This window comes from Piliocolobus tephrosceles, chromosome 3 (assembly GCF_002776525.5).
Source record: "Piliocolobus tephrosceles isolate RC106 chromosome 3, ASM277652v3, whole genome shotgun sequence".
NCBI classification, from domain to species: domain Eukaryota; kingdom Metazoa; phylum Chordata; class Mammalia; order Primates; family Cercopithecidae; genus Piliocolobus; species Piliocolobus tephrosceles.
The window spans coordinates 179,685,203-179,704,574 of NC_045436.1; the positions used below are offsets into that span (position 1 = coordinate 179,685,203).

General features: G+C 44.2%; 1 protein-coding gene across 2 annotated transcripts in view; it reads right to left on the minus strand.

Annotated features, from left to right (window-relative positions):
* Positions 1-16,135, minus strand: part of AFAP1 (actin filament associated protein 1) — a 131,096-nt gene extending 114,961 nt beyond the window's left edge. The window contains exons 1-2 of one of the 2 annotated variants that reach the window (XM_023206852.1): positions 16,124-16,135; positions 2,080-2,208 (exon numbers count right to left, since the gene is read on the minus strand). In XM_023206852.1, coding sequence (XP_023062620.1) covers positions 2,080-2,206 — 127 coding nt within the window. In that variant the 5' untranslated portion in view covers positions 2,207-2,208; positions 16,124-16,135. Of the gene's footprint in view, positions 1-2,079; positions 2,211-16,123 lie in introns of those variants that run through there. The other variant, XM_026455652.1, reaches the window with a different exon arrangement.
* Positions 16,136-19,372: the final 3,237 nt, after the last annotated feature.

Consider the following 19,372-nt stretch of genomic DNA (forward strand, 5'->3'; position numbering starts at 1 on the left):
GATAAATGACACATGCATACACAAAACCAACAGATAGGTCTAAAGCAAATTAAAGAGCTGAAGAAACAATTCATGAATTGAAAAATATCAGGAGATTCATCAAGAAGGAAGCATGAAGAGACCAGCGCCAGAGCTCACTTGGCAGAGGAAGAGAGGACAGGAAATCAGGGGAAAGCAAACGGTCATCAATAGCTGACATATTCACTATGCATCAGGCACTGTTTTGAAATATTTGATACCATCTCATTCAATCCGCACAACATCCCATAAGGTCAATACCATTAGCACTTTTTTCGACAAGGAGGAAACTAAAGTAAAAAAAGCGTAAGTAACCTGTGAAAGGTTGCACGTTTGGTAACAGGTAGGGCCAGAATCAAAAAGCCAGTTTAACTTTGGAGTTCATACTCACAACCACCTATGACAAAGGACCTTGCAGGACAGCCAAAGGAGTCTGATTGTGACCAGAGGCAGCTGACAGATGAAAGAGTCTGAGCAGGGAAGTAACAAAATTACTTCAGAAGTGAACATTTCAGGCCAGGCGCAGTGGCTCATGCCTGTAATCCCAGCATTTTTGGAGGCCAAGGCGGGCAGACTGCTTGAGCCCAGGAGTTCAAGACCAGCGTGGACAACATGGCAAACACTCAGCTACACAAATAACCTAGCTGGGTGTTGTGGTGTGCACACATGTAGTCCCAGCTACTAGGGAAGCTGCAGTGGGAGGATCACCTGAGCCTGGGAGGTCAATGCTGCAGTGAGCAGTGATCACACCACTGCACTCCAGCCTGCGTGACAGTGAGACCCTGTCTCAAAGAAAAAAAAAAGGTTAACATTTCATGTTGCCTCAGAATAGGGTCCCTATCCTGCTTTCTCATCTGGGTAACAGGCCCCATCGCCCACCCAGGTTTCCCCAAGCCACCCACGTTCAAACTGCTACCAAATCCTTCAGCCCATCTTCCAGACTGGCCAGGTAAGCTTTCCAGAATGCAAATCTAATCGTGTCATACATGGCTTCATATACTAAGAGAATTCATATAAAAGTATAAATGAATTGTACACTTTAAATGGTGAAGTGCATGGCCTGTGAATCACATCTCAATAAAGAGGTTGAAAAGAAAAATCCTCCATCTCATCCAGCAGATTATCTCCACAGAGTCCTCAAGATTCTCACATCACATCATCCAGGAACTGCCCCTCGGACCCTCCAACGCCCCAGTCTCTCACTCAACTGGTGTGGACTCACTTCTGAGGTGCTCTCATGAGGCTCTGAGGCTCTCCACAGCAGTACTTGGCAGGCTTTCTTATTGCCTGTTTTTTTGTCCTACTCACTGTGCATGAAAGAGTTAACACAGCAGGTCCAAGGCTGCTCTCTCTAGAGGGGCCTGCTTGCAAGGCTGGCCCTGGCTGGCCTCTGGGAACGTGGATTTCAGAAGTGCTCCCACCATTCCCTGATGGACAAGGGTGGTTCACTGTGCCTGTACCGTTTATGTAAACAACACGGTTGTGCTGAAAGCCTGCCTGTCCTAGAATTCTGGTGTGTGCCTAGAGGACCAGACCCAAGTAAAAACCCTGGGCACTGAGTCTCTGACAAGCCTGAACAAAAACGTCACTCAGAGCTTGCTGTGTTTTTATTGCTGAGGAGAGAGTGTGCTCTGTGTGACCCTCATGGGAGGGACAGAGTGCACAGAAGCTGGCCTATAGGTTCCTGCACGTTCCGCCTGTGTCTTCTCCCTTCCGACCTGCCAGTCGGGCTGTGCATCCTCACTACGGCTGCAGTGCATCCTGCACATGAGAAAGAACCACCTGTCTGGTGAGTCCTTCCAGGTAATCTCCAAACACTGGGGTTGCCCCGGGGACTCCCAACACACGATTCCATTAGCTCCTTCAAAGCTTCATCTTTCTACACATTGAGGCCAACAGAGAACTTGGCACAAGTGTAAACCCTCAATGAAAACTTGATGAATAAATAAGTTTGTAAGTTAAAGAACAAATAAATATATTTTAGAAAGATAGTAAAATTAAAGACGGTTTAGAAGCCAAGACACTGTAAGAAGAAAAAGCAGGCGTCAGAATGAGACTCACCTTTGGATGACTGTATCCTCAGCAGAATGTTGGTTATCACTGCCTTTTTCTCCCTGACAGTTGAGGTTAGATATTCATGGTCCAGGAGTTCAAGAAAGAGACGAAGTTCAACTATTAACTCTTCCATCGCTGACAACAAAAGAGAAGAAGGGTATTATTAGACCCAGTGATTTGTAAATATCTAAGTACGAATGCTGAGTCCTACTCGAAGCATTTCATGTTTAGCTTGATCACTGGATATAGTATTCTGACCTAAAAGACAAGTTTGCTGAAAGCAGGTCCACTAAAAGATTCAAGCATCTCCTTCTTAACAAATGTACTACGCCTTCCCTTCTGCTTTAAGGCAGCAAAATTCAACTGGGAGAAGCTCCAAAGCCAGGCTGCCAACAGATGGTGTCACAAACCAAAGGCCTGACATCATCATTTGGTGTCAATTTCATGATATTAAATTTCAATGTCAAGGAGAAGGGAGTTTAAAATGCCAAAGAGTTTTCTAATAACCAGTAGGGCATGGCTTCAGAAACTCAACACCCAGGTCTGCTTTTGTAAAGCTGGCTCCAGCCCAGGACGACTGCGAGCATGTTTATGCAGTTAGTACAAAGCACGCCAGATGCCCAGGCCGGTGTAAATACAAGTTCAGGTGCTGACTTCCCACCATGCCTTTTCCTTCTAGGATGATGGTCGCCTTGATTTTTCCTCTGATACCCGCAAGACTGGAATACTGGCTTAGGTCAGCAGTTTGCAGATGATGATCTTAGCCTCTGGGGATGTAAACCCCTCCTTTCAGGGAGCCCACAAGGCCCAAGGTGCAAGGCCCAAACTATTTTCAGAATGCTAAGACATTATTCACCTTTTTCTGTATTAATGGTGTAAATGCCAGGGTAAAACTGCTAGCATCTTGGCACGAATCAAGGCAGTGACACCAAATTATCCTAGTGGTCATGGTATCATTCACCATAACAGTTTTGTTCTGTTAAAAAAAAAAAAAAAAAAAAACTACTTGGGCTGGGTGCAGTGGCTCACGTCTGTAATCCCAGCACTTTGGGAGACCCAGGCAGGCGGATCACCTGAGGTCAGGAGTTCGAGACCACCCTGGCCAACACGGCCATGTCTACTAAAAATACAAAAATGAGCCAGGCATGGTGGCATGTGCCTATAATCCCAGCTACTCAGGAGGTTGGGGCACAAGAATCACTTGAACCCAGGTGGCAGAGGTTGCAGTGAGCTGAGATCGCGCCACTGCACTCCAGCTTGGAAGACAGAGTAAGACTCCTTTCAAAAAAAAAAAAAAAAAACTCCTTCGTCTTTGACAAAGCAATAAAAAATCATCGCTTTTCTTAAATCTGAACCTTTGAAGACACACCTTTTTTTTTTTTTTTTCTCCCTGAGACAGAGTCTTGCTCTGTCGCCCAGGCTGGAGTGCACTGGCGCAATCTTAGCTTACTGCAAGGTCTGCCTCCTGGGTTCACGCCATTCTCCTGCCTCAGCCTCCCAAGTAGCTGGGACTACAGGCGCCTGCCACCACGCCCAGCTAATTTTTTGTATTTTTAGTAGAGACGCGGTTTCACCGTGCTAGCCAGCATGGTCTTGATATCCTGACCTCGTGATCCACCCGCCTCGGCCTCCCAAAGTGCTGGAATTACAAGCGTGAGCCACCGCACCGGCCAAGACGCACCTCTTTAACGTCCCACTGAACACATGAAGCCCTCCTGCACACGAAGTCCCACAGCCGTCTAGAGAAAAATCATTCTTGTGAGTGTTTGAGTTCCAAGCCACCCGAAGCCACCTGTTGTACTCAGTACTATCTTTACTGCAAACTGCAATGACTGAGACTTGAGTACCTGGCAGACATGTCCTCAAGAATGAACATATGAGCTCATCACTTGAAGGTAAACAACTGACAGCACTTGTGGCCAAGAATAGAAGTTGAGCTTCCAAGTGGAAAAAGAATTTTTGAAACTTTGTATCCACCCCATAGGCGCTTACTGCCTCCTCATACTTGAGGTTTTTCTAACGAGATCAGCAGTGACATGAAGGAGTGTGATTTATATTGCATAATGTAATGCTGACATTTATTTGGAAGATCTGCACAACTCAGTGAACCATGATGTTACAAAATCATATATGGGTAAAAGATCCACCTAAAGTGCAAAATAAACTAAAATATTTTAATGTAACAGAGGATGGCATAGCTTCAGATGCCACATCACAACTAACCGTTAGGAAACTGCCACTTGTCAAGTTTTGGTGTAATATCAAAGAAGGGCATCTATAATTTTCTAAAAAGGCTACTGAAAAATTTTCCAACTGCCTATCTGTAGGAGGTCAGATTTTCTTCTTTTTTCCTTTTTTTTTTTTTTTTTGAGACAGAGTCTCGCTCTGTTACCCAGGCTAGAGTGCAGTGGTGTGATCTTGGCTCACTGTGAGCTCTACCTCCTGGGCTCACGCCAATCTCCTGCCTCAGCCTCCTGAGCAGCTGGGACTACAGGCGCCCACCACCACGCCTGGCTAATTTTTTTTTTCTTTTTTTTTTTTTTTTTTTTTTTGTATTTTTAGCCAGGATGGTCTCGATCTCCTGACCTCGTGATTTACCCGCCTCAGCCTCCCAAAGTGCTGAGAATACAGGCGTGAGCCACAGCGCCCAACCCAGATTTTCTTCATGTACTTCCACCATAATATCTCACACAGTCTGAGTGAAGAAGTAAATATGAGAATCGGCTATCTTCTAAGCCAGATACTAAAGATACTTGCAAAAGTCTAAAACAATGCTACTCTTCTAATTATCGTGTTTTGGTAAATGCAGTTACTTTTCATAAATATATATTATTTATGCTAATATAATAGGTTTATTGATATTTTAAATGAATAAATATCTTAAAATTTGCCAATTTTAATTCTAGTATGGTAAGTACCTACAGATAGGTCTTTAAGGTCTTCAAAATATATTTTGAGACCAAAAAGTTTGAGATGTGCTGAAGTAGGCAATGACTTTAAGCTCCTCATTCATGTATTCATCACTTAGCTATTGTCAGTCATACAGGTCATGCATCTCAACCGACAAAAGCATAATGAAAATGATTCATGCAAAAAACCTAAGCAAAAAAGTTTGAGAGCAGCCAAATCCACTATTCTGTAAGTCTGTAACATCCTTCAGGATTAAATATCCATACTGAGGCTGCCGTCTACCACCAAAACTCTCATCATTTTAGGTAAGGGGGACAGAAATGGTAAATAAGCTTAAAGTAGGTGGATGTGGCACCAGCAGTTCACTGTTCCCAGCTAGGCAATTTTCCCTTCTATGAAATGAAGAAGTAGGACTAAGTACGCCTTTTATTAAGGTCTTTTTCATTAACCAAACAGTTTCTTGATTCTAAGCAATCTCACCTATACTTTAAAAACGAACCAGGCATGTTGGCTCACGCCTGTAATCCCAGCACTTTGAGAGGCTGAGGCAGGAAGATCACTTGAGCCCAGGAGTTCGAGGTTGCAGTGAGCCAGGACTGAGTCAATGCACTCCAGCCTGGGTGACAGAGACCCTGACTCTCAAAAAAAAATGGGGGCGGGGGGGTGGGACGAGGGGCTGATAGCATTATTCAAAATAGTCAAAAGGTAGAAAATGAATAACAAATGAATGGATAGATGAAATGTGGTATATACATACAATGAAATATGGTTTATCCACTAAAAGGAATAAAATTCAGACACATGCTGCAACACGAACGAACCTTGAAAATATTACGTTAAAATAGACAAAAAGAGGCAAATATTACGAGTCTACTTACGTGAAGTACTTAGAGTAGTCAGATTCATAGAGACAGAAAGTAGAGCAGTGATTACCAGGGGCTAGTGGTGGGGAGAAGGTAGGGTTATTATTTAATGGGGTTCAGAGTTAACAGTTTGGGATGATGAAAATGTTCTGGAAATGGATGGTGAATATACCTAATGACACTAAATTTTAGACTCAAGAAGGGTTAAAAAGGTAAAATGTATGCTATGCATGTTTAATTTAAAAAGGAAAGAGATTTCGCTTGGGTTCCACCCAACAGCATGGAAAGATCGGAAGAGAACCTAGGGATGCATCGATCCTAACCGCCACCTAAATAAAACCCGAGCTCCCCCTACAGTGCGACCATGAGGCCTCTGCGCAAAACCCTCCAGAGCCTGGGAGTTTGACATGGCCCTGGCCAAGGTACCTGCCCATCCTCTCCTCTGAGAACAGCAGCCTCAACCACAAGGGGGACTCTCAGCAACCGCTGCTATACTGCAAGGCCCTGCACACCGCCTCCCACTACTAGGTTATGGTTAATTGGACCGTCCAGTTCCAAGCTGGTCAGTCACATCTTCCATTCCTCTATCTTTTGCCTCAAGACTAAGAAATAGGATTTGGTTGGGGTGGTCTCTTGAACGGAAAATGTAGAAAGGCAGCAACCAGGGCAACTGCAAGTACACGGGTGCAAAGGACAGAAGCCAGCACCGGAGGACGAACAAACAGAGGTGACACCCTCAGAAGCTGGCACACACAGAGGCAGGCAGCCCCGCGAGGCAGAAAGTATCTCAGACACCGACCATGCTCCTGAGGCTTTCCCGGGCCCGTTGTTAGCTACTCGGAAAACTGGACTGCACTTGAATTCCAAGAAATATTTGTATCCTTCTAATAAATTTTCATTTCACTGTGTTGTTAAGCTAATCTGGGTGGTTTTCTGTTCACCTGAAACTGTAACCAAAAGATTCTCAAAACACAGCTCTCTTGAGCCTCAGGAAGCGAAATGCTCCCATAGCAGAGTTCTAATTGTTAGAAAAGCTCCTCCTTTTTGGGATCTTCACAGACTAAATAAACCATATTTTTTACTTGACAGCCTTTTTCCAAATACTTAATGCTCATCCCTCTTTCTTCAGCCTTCTCTAATTAAACATCCCAGTTGGCTCCCCCTCACTGAAGTCTTCCTTGAATTACCAAAATCCATCCCTCTTTTAGCAGCTGCACTGATTACTGGATACTTAGTGACCTTAAGGTTTATTTGGGTTTTTGTGGGTTTTTTTTCCCTTAAGGCAGCTAGTCAACTGGTTAAAGGCAGGTGTCATCCTGTGTTTATCTCCAAACACCTGACAGCAGCCTAGCAGTACATTGTGCACTGAAAGCATGCAAAGGTTTTCGAATGAGTGACTTCTAGAGGAGGAGAATGACCGTTTTCTGACAACCGATCCTGTGAAAGCCATTGAGCTGCCATCTACATATGATACCTCATTTGATTCTCACAAGAACACAGTGAAGACGCACTGCACCGCATCTACAGCAGAGGAATAAGAACTCCAGTGTGAGCTTTTAGTTCGCTTTTCTTTTTTTTTTTTTTTTTTTTTTTTTTGAGACGGAGTCTCGCTCTGTCACCTGGGCTGGAGTGCAGTGGCCGGATCTCAGCTCACTGAAAGCTCTGCCTCCCGGGTTTACGCCATTCTCCTGCCTCAGCCTCCCGAGTAGCTGGGACTACAGGTGCCCACCACCTCGCCCGGCTCGTTTTTGTATTTTTTAGTAGAGATGGGGTTTCACCGTGTTAGCCAGGATGGTCTCGATCTCCTGACCTCGTGATCCGCCCGTCTCGGCCTCCCAAAGTGCTAGGATTACAGGCTTGAGCCACCGCGCCCGGCTGAGTTCGCTTTTCTTTAAGCAAATCCTCACATAGCAATTACAAGTGCCAGGCGCTGTTCTAAGCCCGTTACATACATGAACTCATGTGCTCTTCACAACATTGCTAGAAGGCAGGTACTGTTATTAATCCCATGTTGCGGGTGAGGAAGCAGACACAGAAAGGTTGCCTATGGTCACCGAGCCTCTCCAGTTGAGAATCTGCTCACAGTCATACAGCCAGAACATCAATAACACAGTAAAAATCTGAACTCAAACCTGAGTCCAAAAGTCCTGCTTTGACCATTTCATAATAATAATTCCACAGATGGTTTTCAGAGATAACCCTAGTCTGGTGAGCTGTTATATCCATTTTGTATTTAAAAAGAGCAATAGTGTGACCAAATAAAATTTAGTTCGCAAAAAAATTAGGAAAATGAACAAGCAATGTCAACACAGGCTACAGGGTAACCTTAGAGAGTAGCACAATTCTTTGTTGAGCTGCCCGGCTGCCCCACATCACCAGTTCCCAGGACGCAGGTGCAGCTCCTGGTGCGTCTCTGTATCTGTGCCGGTGCCTGACAATGTTCAACATAAACCAAGTGCTCAGAAGACATACATGGAGGCAGTGAGCACAAACACGCATGTCTGGTGGGCATGGCGTACCAAAAGCTCACTCCGGCACCAAAGCAAGAGAGGAAGAAATTCTTACAACCAATTCTCCATTTTAAACTGTTAATACAAATATGTCTTTCCCCTTAAGATCTAAGGGTAATAACCAACACACACTCTGGAGATTTTCCTATAAATAAAGGTCTGGTGAAATATGTGTGCCTGAGCAGGGGGTGGCATCGTACGACTCCGGTCTGTGGACACGCAGCAGGTGTAGGACACCCACGTCTCCTCTCCGCCCTCCAGAGCTATTGCTGTTGCTTACCAGCTGTGCTCTCTGGAAGATCCAAGAGTCCAGGCATTCGGATCCAGTTTCCATGGATGTACTCCGAGAGTGGCCTTCCCCTTATGCCACCCCAGACTTATCTTCACCATCCACCTTCTACTGCCCGACACAGGCTCTAACCTTCCCTCAAGAGGAGGAGCTGCTTCTCCAAGATCAAGTACAGCACATGCCCTTGTTTTCCTCCAGGGCCTCCAGCCAAATCTCCCTTTACAATACAGGCTCTCCTATTTTCCCCTAGAAAGTACCGTGGCCTCTGAAGCTCCTTACCCATGTTTAATAGAAAACTCTGGCTACCGTTAAGTACTGACCGTGTACCAGGCAACAGACTAAGTGCTTTACAGATATCTTGACTAATCTTCATAGTAACTTTTCAAGATAGACACTGTTTTCACCATTTTACAAGTGGAAAAATTGATACTAAGAAAGGTTACATTTTTGCTTAAGGTCACACAGTTAAAAATAAGAGCTAGAATGGGAATCAGAACCAGCTGTCACTACTTTTTATACCGTAACATTGACTCTCTCAATTTTGCTCTCAGTGGAAGAAGCTCCTAATGCCTCTTAGGTTACATCCCTCATAGGTTACATTCAAATAACCTATCTCCCACCACACAGGACAGGAGAGCTACAGCCGGTATATCCCTCAAGGTCATTACTCGAATGGTGTTTGACACGATTATTTTACTAAGAGTTCTTACATTAAAAAATGAAATCTCTGAATTGGAAGAACAGCTGTAGATAGTTCACCCAACTTCCTCAATGTACTGAGGAGAAACTGAGGCTCAGGGAACTGGAAAGACTGAAGCAAGGGCCCAGCCCACTCAACTCTCCCATCTACACAGCCCAGAGACTGGCCAGAGGGTTCTGCACAAGGACAATAAGCAGTCACATTCCAACATCCAAAATAACTGTCTGCATTTTATCTCAGCTGAGCCTCACAATCTTATCATCGTTGAGATATTACAGACGGTAGGAATCAAATGAAGAGAGGTGATGTGGCTGCCCCAAGGCAGCAAGCTAACAAGAGCCATATCTACACTTAAACCACCTCCTCCGTTCCACACCCCAGCCCTGACACCTGCTGTCCTGTTGTGGACAGAATGGCGAGGTCACCGAACAAAGACTGGCATCATGGACACAGGAATCAATCACTGAATTCCAGAAAAGAAATGTTTTTCCCCAAACACCCACACCAAACAAAAGATCTCACCACAGAATTTAGCATTCCCAAAGCAACGGCAAAATTACCTGGAGGCATTTCTGGATATATTTTATGCATTTGAAAAGCAAAACTCCCTTCTTCCTAGCAAAAGCCCTCTTTGGAGTAATTAATCATCTCTGCTTGCTTGCTTTTTTCCCTTTTATTCTTTTTTTTTTCTTCTTTTGTGAGACAGGGTCCTCTCTGTTGCCCAGCCTGGAGTACAGTGATGTGATCACGTATCACCCTCTCCCTCCCAAACAGCTGGGACTGCAGGCACGCACCACCACGCCCAGCTAATTTTTTAAATTTTTGGTAGAGACAGGGTCTCACTATTTGCCAGACTGGTCTTGAACTCCTGGGCTAAATTGATCCGCCTGCCTCGGCCTCCCAAAGTGCTGGGATTCCGGGCGTGCGCCCCGCCGCCCAGCCTTTCTGCTTTCTCTCACTCAAGTAGTGTATCCCACAACCCTAAGTAAGCAAGGGAAACAAGAAGTAGAACTAGACATCCCAGGAGACAAAGAATCCAACAAAGCAAACACACTTCCTGCGTTAACCAATCCCTTCACTATTTACAGCAAATCTCTGGCTCAGGCTGGGCAGTGAGTTCATTTATTTCAACAAAATCAAAGACACGGCTTATGGTTTGTGGGAACCAAAACTACTTTAAAGGAATTTTCTTTATTTACCTTCATGACTCAATCATGGATTTGAAAACTAGGAGGGACCCTGGGGCCCAAATGCCTTTTTTTTTTTTTTTTTTGGGTAGTGGGGGGACGGAGTTTCACTCTGTCTCCCAGGCTGGAGTGAGTGGCACAATCTCGGCTCACTGCAACCTCCGCCTCCCGGGTTCAATCGATTCTCCTGTCTCAGCCTCCTGAGTAGCTGAGATTACAGGCACCTGCCACCACACCCGGCTAATTTTTGTATTTTTAGTAGAGATGGGGTTTCTCCATGTTGGTCAGGCTGGTCTGGAACTCCTGACCTGATGATCCGCCCACCTAGGCCTCCCCAAAGTGCTGGGATTACAGGTGTGAGCCACCACACCTGGCCCCAAATGCCTTTATTTCACAAGTGCAGTAACTGAGGCCCAGAGAAGAAAGGTGGCCTGAAGTCACAAAGCATTGGTAAAGGGGTAAGAGTCGGGAATGGGGTGACCAGACCACCAGTCAAAGGGTTCCTTGCTGTTCGCGGATCTGTCTTCCTCACATAGGAACTGCAAGAGTGAGGAGCCTAAAGCACCCTCTGTCTCTGCTCTCCTACAAACCCGAGAAGGAAATGTCTGCTGTTACTGGCTCTGAGAAAACACTCTTAATCACCCATCACTTCCTGCTGCATCTGAGAAACGCGGGGAAAGTGGCCACGGGCGACAGGCTCTGCAGAGGCTGCCACATCCATATGCCCCGCAGGCTCCACACTTCGCTGATGTGCAGAACACCTACTGCTGTTTGCATCCTGAATTACACTCAAGGGCCCTGCTACAACCAAGACAGCTGCCGGTGGCCTTTTTATTTTCTTTCTATTTTTATCTGTGATCCTTCCCATATGGTTCTTCTGTTCAAATTCCTAACCCACTACAGAAACTCCCAGGACCTAGACCTAGGCAACTCCCCATTATCTAATCTAAACTGGGGGGTGGGAACAGTATCTGCATTTTCCCAATTTTCCTGCGCCCTCTCTATGTCCCCGCTCCCCTGTCTAGTCTACACCACTCATCCCCCAGCACTCCAACCTGCTGGCCCTCACGGGGTGGCCCTCTGACAGTGCCCTCCACTTGAGTCAAGGCTACCTCTCCGGCCAGGCACCTCCACATGGCATCACCTCCCTGACCTCCCCTCACCCCTCTGAATTCTGCCAATGCCAATGAGCACAGCTCACATCCCATCTCTTGGTGAAGCCATCCCTGATCATTCTGTCCCTGCCAACGCCACTCATTTGGCCCTCATCCTCCACGGCTCCTTAGAAACCCGGATTCTGGGCCAGGCACGGTGGCTCGCACCTGTAATCCTGATACTTTGGGAGGCCGAGGTGGGCAGATCACCTGAGGTCAGGAGTTTGAGACCAGCCTGGCTAAGATGGCGAAACTCCATCTCTATCAAAAATACAAAAATTAGCCGGGCGTGGTGGCACACACCTGTAGTCCCAGCTACTCGCGAGGCCGAGGCAGGAGAATCACTTTAATCCGGGTGGTGGACTGCAGTGAGCCAAGATCACGCCACTGCACTTCAGCCTGGGTGACAGAGTGAGACTCCATCTCAAAAAAAAAAAGAAAAAGTAAAAGAAACCTGGACTCTGTCACCACATAAACCCGGATCCACATCCCAGCTGATTCTTCCTAGTTGTGTGACCTTGGGTAAGTAGTCCCCCCCCAAATTATCTTATCCTTAAAGCGAGCTGGATATTATATATCTCAGTATCATCATGAGGACTAAATGAGCTAACACGCATGCATAGCCAAGCATTTCATCAGTGGTAACTACGACCGTCATTATTAGCACATGTTCATCTTGTTAGAACTTCACTTTAAGACACAGGATCCACGAATGCAGTCAATAAACACGACCCCATACCTCCTGTCCTCTAAAACTATGTAACTATGAAGTCCTAAAGTAAGTCCCACACCTTCCACAAGAAAAGTCATGACAGACTCTTCTGTGCAGCTCGATGCAGATACGCTTGAAACTAGGTTAAACAGGTAATTAATTTCATAAGAAATTTCGTAAGAAAAAAATAATTTACCAGAATTACCCTCACAAAAAAACAAAAAAAACAAAAAAAAACACCAGACCCAGGTAGTTTTACAGGGGGATTCTACCAAACCTTAAACCCCAAGGCTACTGCATAAATTGTTCCAGAGGATAAAATACATAGAAAATAACCACATTCTTTCTTTTTTTTGAAGCAAATATAAATGTGAAATCTAAACCGAATAGAGATAGCACAAAAAAGAAAAACAAAGACCACTTTTCTTATATCAGTGCAAATATCCTAAATAAAATACTAGCAGACAGAAGCCAACACATTAATACCATGCCCTTAGCAAATAAGATTCACTCTAGAAATGCAAGCCAGGCGTGGTGGCTCACGCCTGTCATCTCAGCACTTTCAGAGGCTGAGGCAGGTGGATCACGAGGTCAGGAGATCAAGACCATCCTGGCCAACATGGCAAAACCCCATCTCTACTAAAAATACAAAAATTAGCTGGGCACAGTGGCACGTGCTTGTAATCCCAACTACTCAGGAGTCTGAGGCAGGAGAATCGCTTGAACTTGGGAGGCGGAGGCTGCAATGAGCCGAGATAGAGCCACTGCATTCCAGCCTGGTGACACAGTGAGACTCCATCTCAAAAAGAAATGCAAAGGTGATTCAATACTAGAAAATCTACTAACAGGCCAGGCGCAGTGACTCACACCTGTAATCCCAGCACTCTGGGAGGCCTAGTCAGGCAGATTGCTTGAGCCAGGGAGTTTGAGACCAGCCTGGACAACATGGTAAAACTCCATCTCTACAAAAATTACAAAAATTAGCCAGACGTGATGGCCTACACTTGTAGTCTCAGCTACTTAGGAGGCTGAGGTGGGAGGATCACCTGAGCCCAGGGAGGTTGAGGTACAGTGAGCCATGATCACATCACTGCACTCCAGCCTGGACAACAGAGTGAGACCCTATCTCAAAAAAAAAAAAAAAGAGAAGGAGGAAAGACAGAAGGAAAATCTACTGATATATTCACCATATTAATACATATAATGAGAAAATAATGCAATTGTTCCACAGGTCATGAAAAAGCCTTCAACAAAATTTAATAATCATTCCTGATATGTTTAAGTCAATACACTTGGAATTGATAGGCACTTAACTTGATAAAATACATGTACTAAGATTAAAACACCCAAACACAAAAAAAACAGCATCTTATTTAATCAGGAAACACTTCAAGAATTCCCAGTAGGGTCAGAAACAAGTCAAAGAGGCCCATTTCCTCCACTACTTTTAACACTGTAGGAGAAGTGTTAGTCAAAACAGTAAGAAAAGAGAAAACAATTAGAAACTTAAAAAAAAATTATTTCTATTGGCAGCTGATGTGAAAGTAAACTTGGCAAAGCAGGAGATATGAAAACTATAGCTTTCTGCATGCTTATTTTATATCAAACAATAAATAGCTAGAAAACATCATGGAAGACTAGCACCCATTTATAAAACAATAAAAAAGTAAACTACTTTAAATAATTTAGCAAGAAATGTGCAAAACTTACACAGGGAAAACTGAAAACTTGATTGAAAGATGAAGAAGTAAATGTGAAATCCAAAGATGTCCCCTTGCCTTTGGACAGGAAAAATTTAACATCAAAAAGATGTCAATGCTCCCCAAGTTAACAAATACATTTAGGACAAAAGCAATAATATACTGAAATCGTTGGGATGTCCCCTCCAAATCTCATGTTGAGATGTAACCCCACCCCCGCCGTGTTGGGGGTGGGGCCTGGTGGGAGGTGCTGGGTCATGGGGGCGGATCCCTCATGGCTTGGTGCTGTCCCTGCAATAGTGAGTGGGTTCCACTCAGGAGATCTGGTTAAGTGTGGGGCACCTCCCCCACTCCCTCTCTAGCTCTGGCTCTGTCATGTGAGACGCCTGCTCCGCCTTCACCTTCCACCACGATTGGAAGCTTCCTGAGGCCTTCCCAAAAGTTGAGCAAATGTTGGCACAATACTTGTAAAGACTGCAGAACTATGAGCCAATTAAACCTCTTTTCTTTAGAAATTACCCAAGTTCAGCTATTTCTCTATAGGAATGCAAGATAGGTCTAACCCATATGCCAACAAATTTTGTTTTGTTTTGTTTCTGGAACTAAACAAATTGATTCTAAATTTCATATGGAAAAAATAAGAATGCAGAGATGTCTAAGAACAATGAAGAGAGAATAACCAGCACTGACAACTATTTAAAAATAATATAAAGTCTCATCATTAAAACAATTTGATACTAACATATTTACATTCCTGGTCAGATCCCATAGAACAGAATAAAAAGTCCAGTAATAGACCCAAATACACACAGAAATATAAGAAAAATGGTCATCTTAATAACTGGGGTTGGGACAACTGGTAACTATTTGCGAAAAAGAAAAGATGAAACTCAATACTTACCTTACATACACCATACACCAGAACAACTCTAAAGATATTTGAGAATCGAAACAGAAAAAAATGAAACAACTCAAGTTCTGGAAGAAGCAGATGAATCCTTTTATAACCTGGGTGTGGAAAAAGATTTTCTAATTCTGACTCAAAATCAGATGTAAAAAGAAAAGACAGATCAATGTGCCTACACAAAGTATGAGCTCCTGGAGAATGACAAGCATGGATTACGGACTCGTATCCCCCACCCTGCCTAGCACCGAACTCATACACACGGTGCATTCCCCAAACTTCTTGGCCCACCACACCTCTGTGCTTTACACTGACTCCTTCCAGAGGAGAGACTGGGTCAATGGTTAGACCTTTCTTTGACAAAGGCAGGACGCTGGAGAACTGTTTCACAAAAGCTCGTCTCATCGCTCTCTAGATTTCAGGCTCCAATTAAGAAACAGTTCCCAGGCCGGGCGCGGTGGCTCAAGCCTGTAATCCCAGCACTTTGGGAGGCCGAGACGGGCGGATCACGAGGTCAGGAGATCGAGACCCTCTCTGGCTAACACGGTGAAACTCCGTCTCTACTAAAAAATACAAAAAACTAGCCAGGCAACGTGGTGGGCGCCTGTAGTCCCAGCTACTCGGGAGGCTGAGGCAGGAGAATGGCGTACACCCAGGAGGCGGAGCTTGCAGTGGGCTGAGATCCGGCCACTGCACTCCAGCCTGGGCAGCAGAGGGAGACTCCGTCTCAAAAAAAAAAAAAAAAAAAAAAGAAACAGTTCCCAAACCATGACCAACCTGCTTTTCAGAAAAATCACCCTGGTTCGCTACATTCTTTTCAGTGACTTCTCCGGATCCTGTATCAAAATCTTCATTAACCTAGACTCTGCTTATTTTCTAGATTGTCTCTTTCCACTCCGCTTATGTGTCACACACTTCAGCCCTTCTCAATCCCTCAGTTTCCCACAAACATCACGCCTGCTTCTGCCCCAGGGCCTCTGCACGTGCCACTGCTCTCTGCCTGGTCTGCTTACCCCTGTGTGCCCCTGCCTTGTCCCTCACACACATCACTACCACACCTTCCTTCACCTGGCTGTCTCACGGAGGTGCTACTCTTCAAGACTCAGCTGCGTCACCCCCACCTCAGGCCGACCATCACCACATCTCTTCCGACCATCACCGCATTTCTTCCGCTATGCTGTAACCATGGGCCAATTTGTCTATCTCCTCCACTAGCCAGTAGACAGCTGGAAGGCAGCAACCACTGTGTGACTTCTCTCTCTGCCCAGAATGTCAAGCACGATGCCTGATGTGGAAACAAGAACACGACACTCAGTATATGTTTGGTGAATTAATTCACTTTCATGTTTCCAGTTCTCCGTAACAGACAACATTCCTGAGATCTGCTTTCAAGAGAAAACTGCAGAGAAAGATGCCATGGATTGTCCTCCCATACTTAGTAACTACGTCTTATGCGACGGTCTCAGAACATACAAAAATTAGTGGTGAAAGACTAATTCCGACGAGTTCCTTTTCTTGAGCAAGCTGATCACCACCTGTTTGGGGCCCTCTCTGGGTGAGAATACTCCGTGATCCTAAAGGAATCAGAACTCGTGTGGCACTGAAGCAAAGGAGCTGTGCTCGAATCGAGCAAGGTCCTTGCATATTTTCCCTTATAGGGTTACAGCTCAGACTCAACATGCAGACTCTTCCAATTATTTCCACAGGCCTCCACAGATCATCCAAATGGGCTGCTTGAAGGTAGATCTAAGAAATCTCAGAAAAAGCAGCACAGCCTTAGGCACTGTCTGGTTGGAAAGCTTCCCTCTGCTGGACTGCACCTAAAATTCTTTTTGATGACCATTATTTGAACGACTGGATGACTCTAAATACAAGTCATTAAACTTATTTGATTCCAAGTTCCTTAATGTATAATGTGGGGATAATAACAGTTATGTGCCTACCAAGGCTGCAATGAAGATCCAAGGACTGCTGTAAATAAAAACCTCTGACTTTGGAGACACTCAATTTACAGTAGTTTAATTTGCATCTAAAAAGGGAAAGCAAATCAAATCTATTTATAGCTCTCCAGTGTCTGAACAGAACCTATGACAATCACTGTGCAGTTTCAGCACTGACTCTGAAAGTTGGATCTTTAAAAGATTTCTCAACATCCCGAAGGAAAGTCTGTGTTTATAAAAGGGATATGTGCATGTGTGTATATTCCGGGTCCTGAGAACGCTCCCTTCTGAATTATAAGGAGCCAGCAAGGAGTCTTCAAAGGAACTGGTGTGAACTCCACAGAACACATTACTTCGGGAAATTAGCATGACCCTTAACAGTCAGATTAATTAACGGATGGACATACAAGCCCTGATGGAAAATATCCTTCTATTGTTCCGTAGAAGGCAAAAATCAGGACCTAGATCTGGGTATGTTTTTGCTCATCATCATACTATACAGAACCTGATAATGGGTTACGGAAGCCAGATATCCTGATGCCTAGGCTGGGAGACGGTTATTGACATAAACCAAGCTGGTTGCTAACAAAAGCTTTAAATGTGATATGGAAAGCACGGTGTTTCCATTCCATTTAGAGAAGGTCAATTTAGTTCAGTAACAAGCTATTAAACACTATGTTCACGACACTGAACTCAGAATTTAAAGACAAGCGAGATGCTATCCCGGACATCCAAGGACTCCAGCGGCAGACACACACCTGGACTCACAGAACCCTTATTCCAGGAAAGGAAGAATCACAAAAGGTTTCTAGAAAAAAATGGCATTGATGGAGCTCTACTTTTGAAAAGATCCTTCCAGAGGCAGCTTTAAAGATGCCAACTGGTGGAGTAGGAGACTGGAGTAGGAAGGGGCACACCAGTCAAGAGAGGGCAAAGAATGATAGGAACAGGAGAATGGAAAGAGGAAATGCAAATTTACATTCTATTTATTGTCAGATATTTCGAACATTCACTAAAAACAAGAACAATGAAGTCACTGCAAAATATGTGGGTATCTAAGTGTGGGGTATCCAATAATAAGCAAAGCAAACGTGATCCCAAGTTAGAGACAAACAGTACGCAAATACATAAAAACAGGCAGAAATGACGATGGGTGTTACAGGAAAATGCATCTCATCTAACCAACAATTTTATGTCAAATTTTCAAAATCTTTGATTTTCTGCTCTTACAAATCAATTAAGCTTAAATAAATCAAAGTTGGAACAAAGACACCAAAATAATGTTAAAAAGTATTCAAATGTAAAACCAATTGAACCAAAAATAGGATAATGATGTAACCATTTGGAATGAGCATTTATGAGGCTTTAAATCATTTTTATATTACTATTTTAAGGATCAGTGCTGCCAGCACTGCAAACTTACTCAGAATATTCACGTATGCATATACTCTTACGGGGCAACACATGGTTTCAGTATTTTCTTAGACACAAAGGAGGAATCTGTCTTTTTTCTGGCTCAGTACTATTATGCTATCATAGTTTTTTAAATTGTCATACTATTTGTTTTTATTTCATAAAGAACAATTTTTTTTTTTTTTTGAGATGCAGTCTCACTCCATTACCCAGGCTGGAGTGCAGTGGCACAATCTCGGTTCACTGTAACCTCTGTCTCACAGGTTCAAGTGATACTCCTGCCTCAGTCCCCCGAGTAGCTGGGATTACAGGCACATGCCACCATGCCCGGCTAAGGTTCGTATTTTGGTAGTGACAGGGTCACCATGTTGGCCAGGCTGGTCTCTCAGTCCTGGCCTCAAGTGATCTGCCCACCTCGGCCTCCCAAAGTGCTGGGATTACAGGCATGAGCCACCACGCCCAGCCCCGTAAAGAACAATTATTAATTTCAGGAATGCTTTGTTTTGACACAGAAACTTGGATTTTCAAAAATGAAATTGTGACATTTTAGAAAAACAAATGATTTAATATACAGAAAGGACTGACATTATGATTCACCTAATGCACCAAAACACAAAGTCTCTTACCTGCTATTCCTTCCCCAGCAACTCTCCTCCCTCCTTTTGTTATAAAGACGTTTATACCTGCTCTGAATGTGTGGCTCGGAGGCTACTCACCAATAAATCCTGCACTCCTCCTCTTACAAGGATCAGTAACGAGAGAGGGGACATGGAGACACAGGTCCAGACATTAATATGACCATAAGGAAATATTATGCAGAGCTTTATGCCCACAAATTCAACAACACAGATGAAATGGGCAAATTCCTTAAAAGGTGCAAACTTTCGGAAACAGAAAAGAAGAAACAGACTATCTGAATAGCTCTATATTAAAGAAAACTCCAGCCCCAGACAGCTTCACTAGTGAATTCTAGCAAGTATTTCAGGAGAGGTAATACCAATTTTCTACAAATTCTTG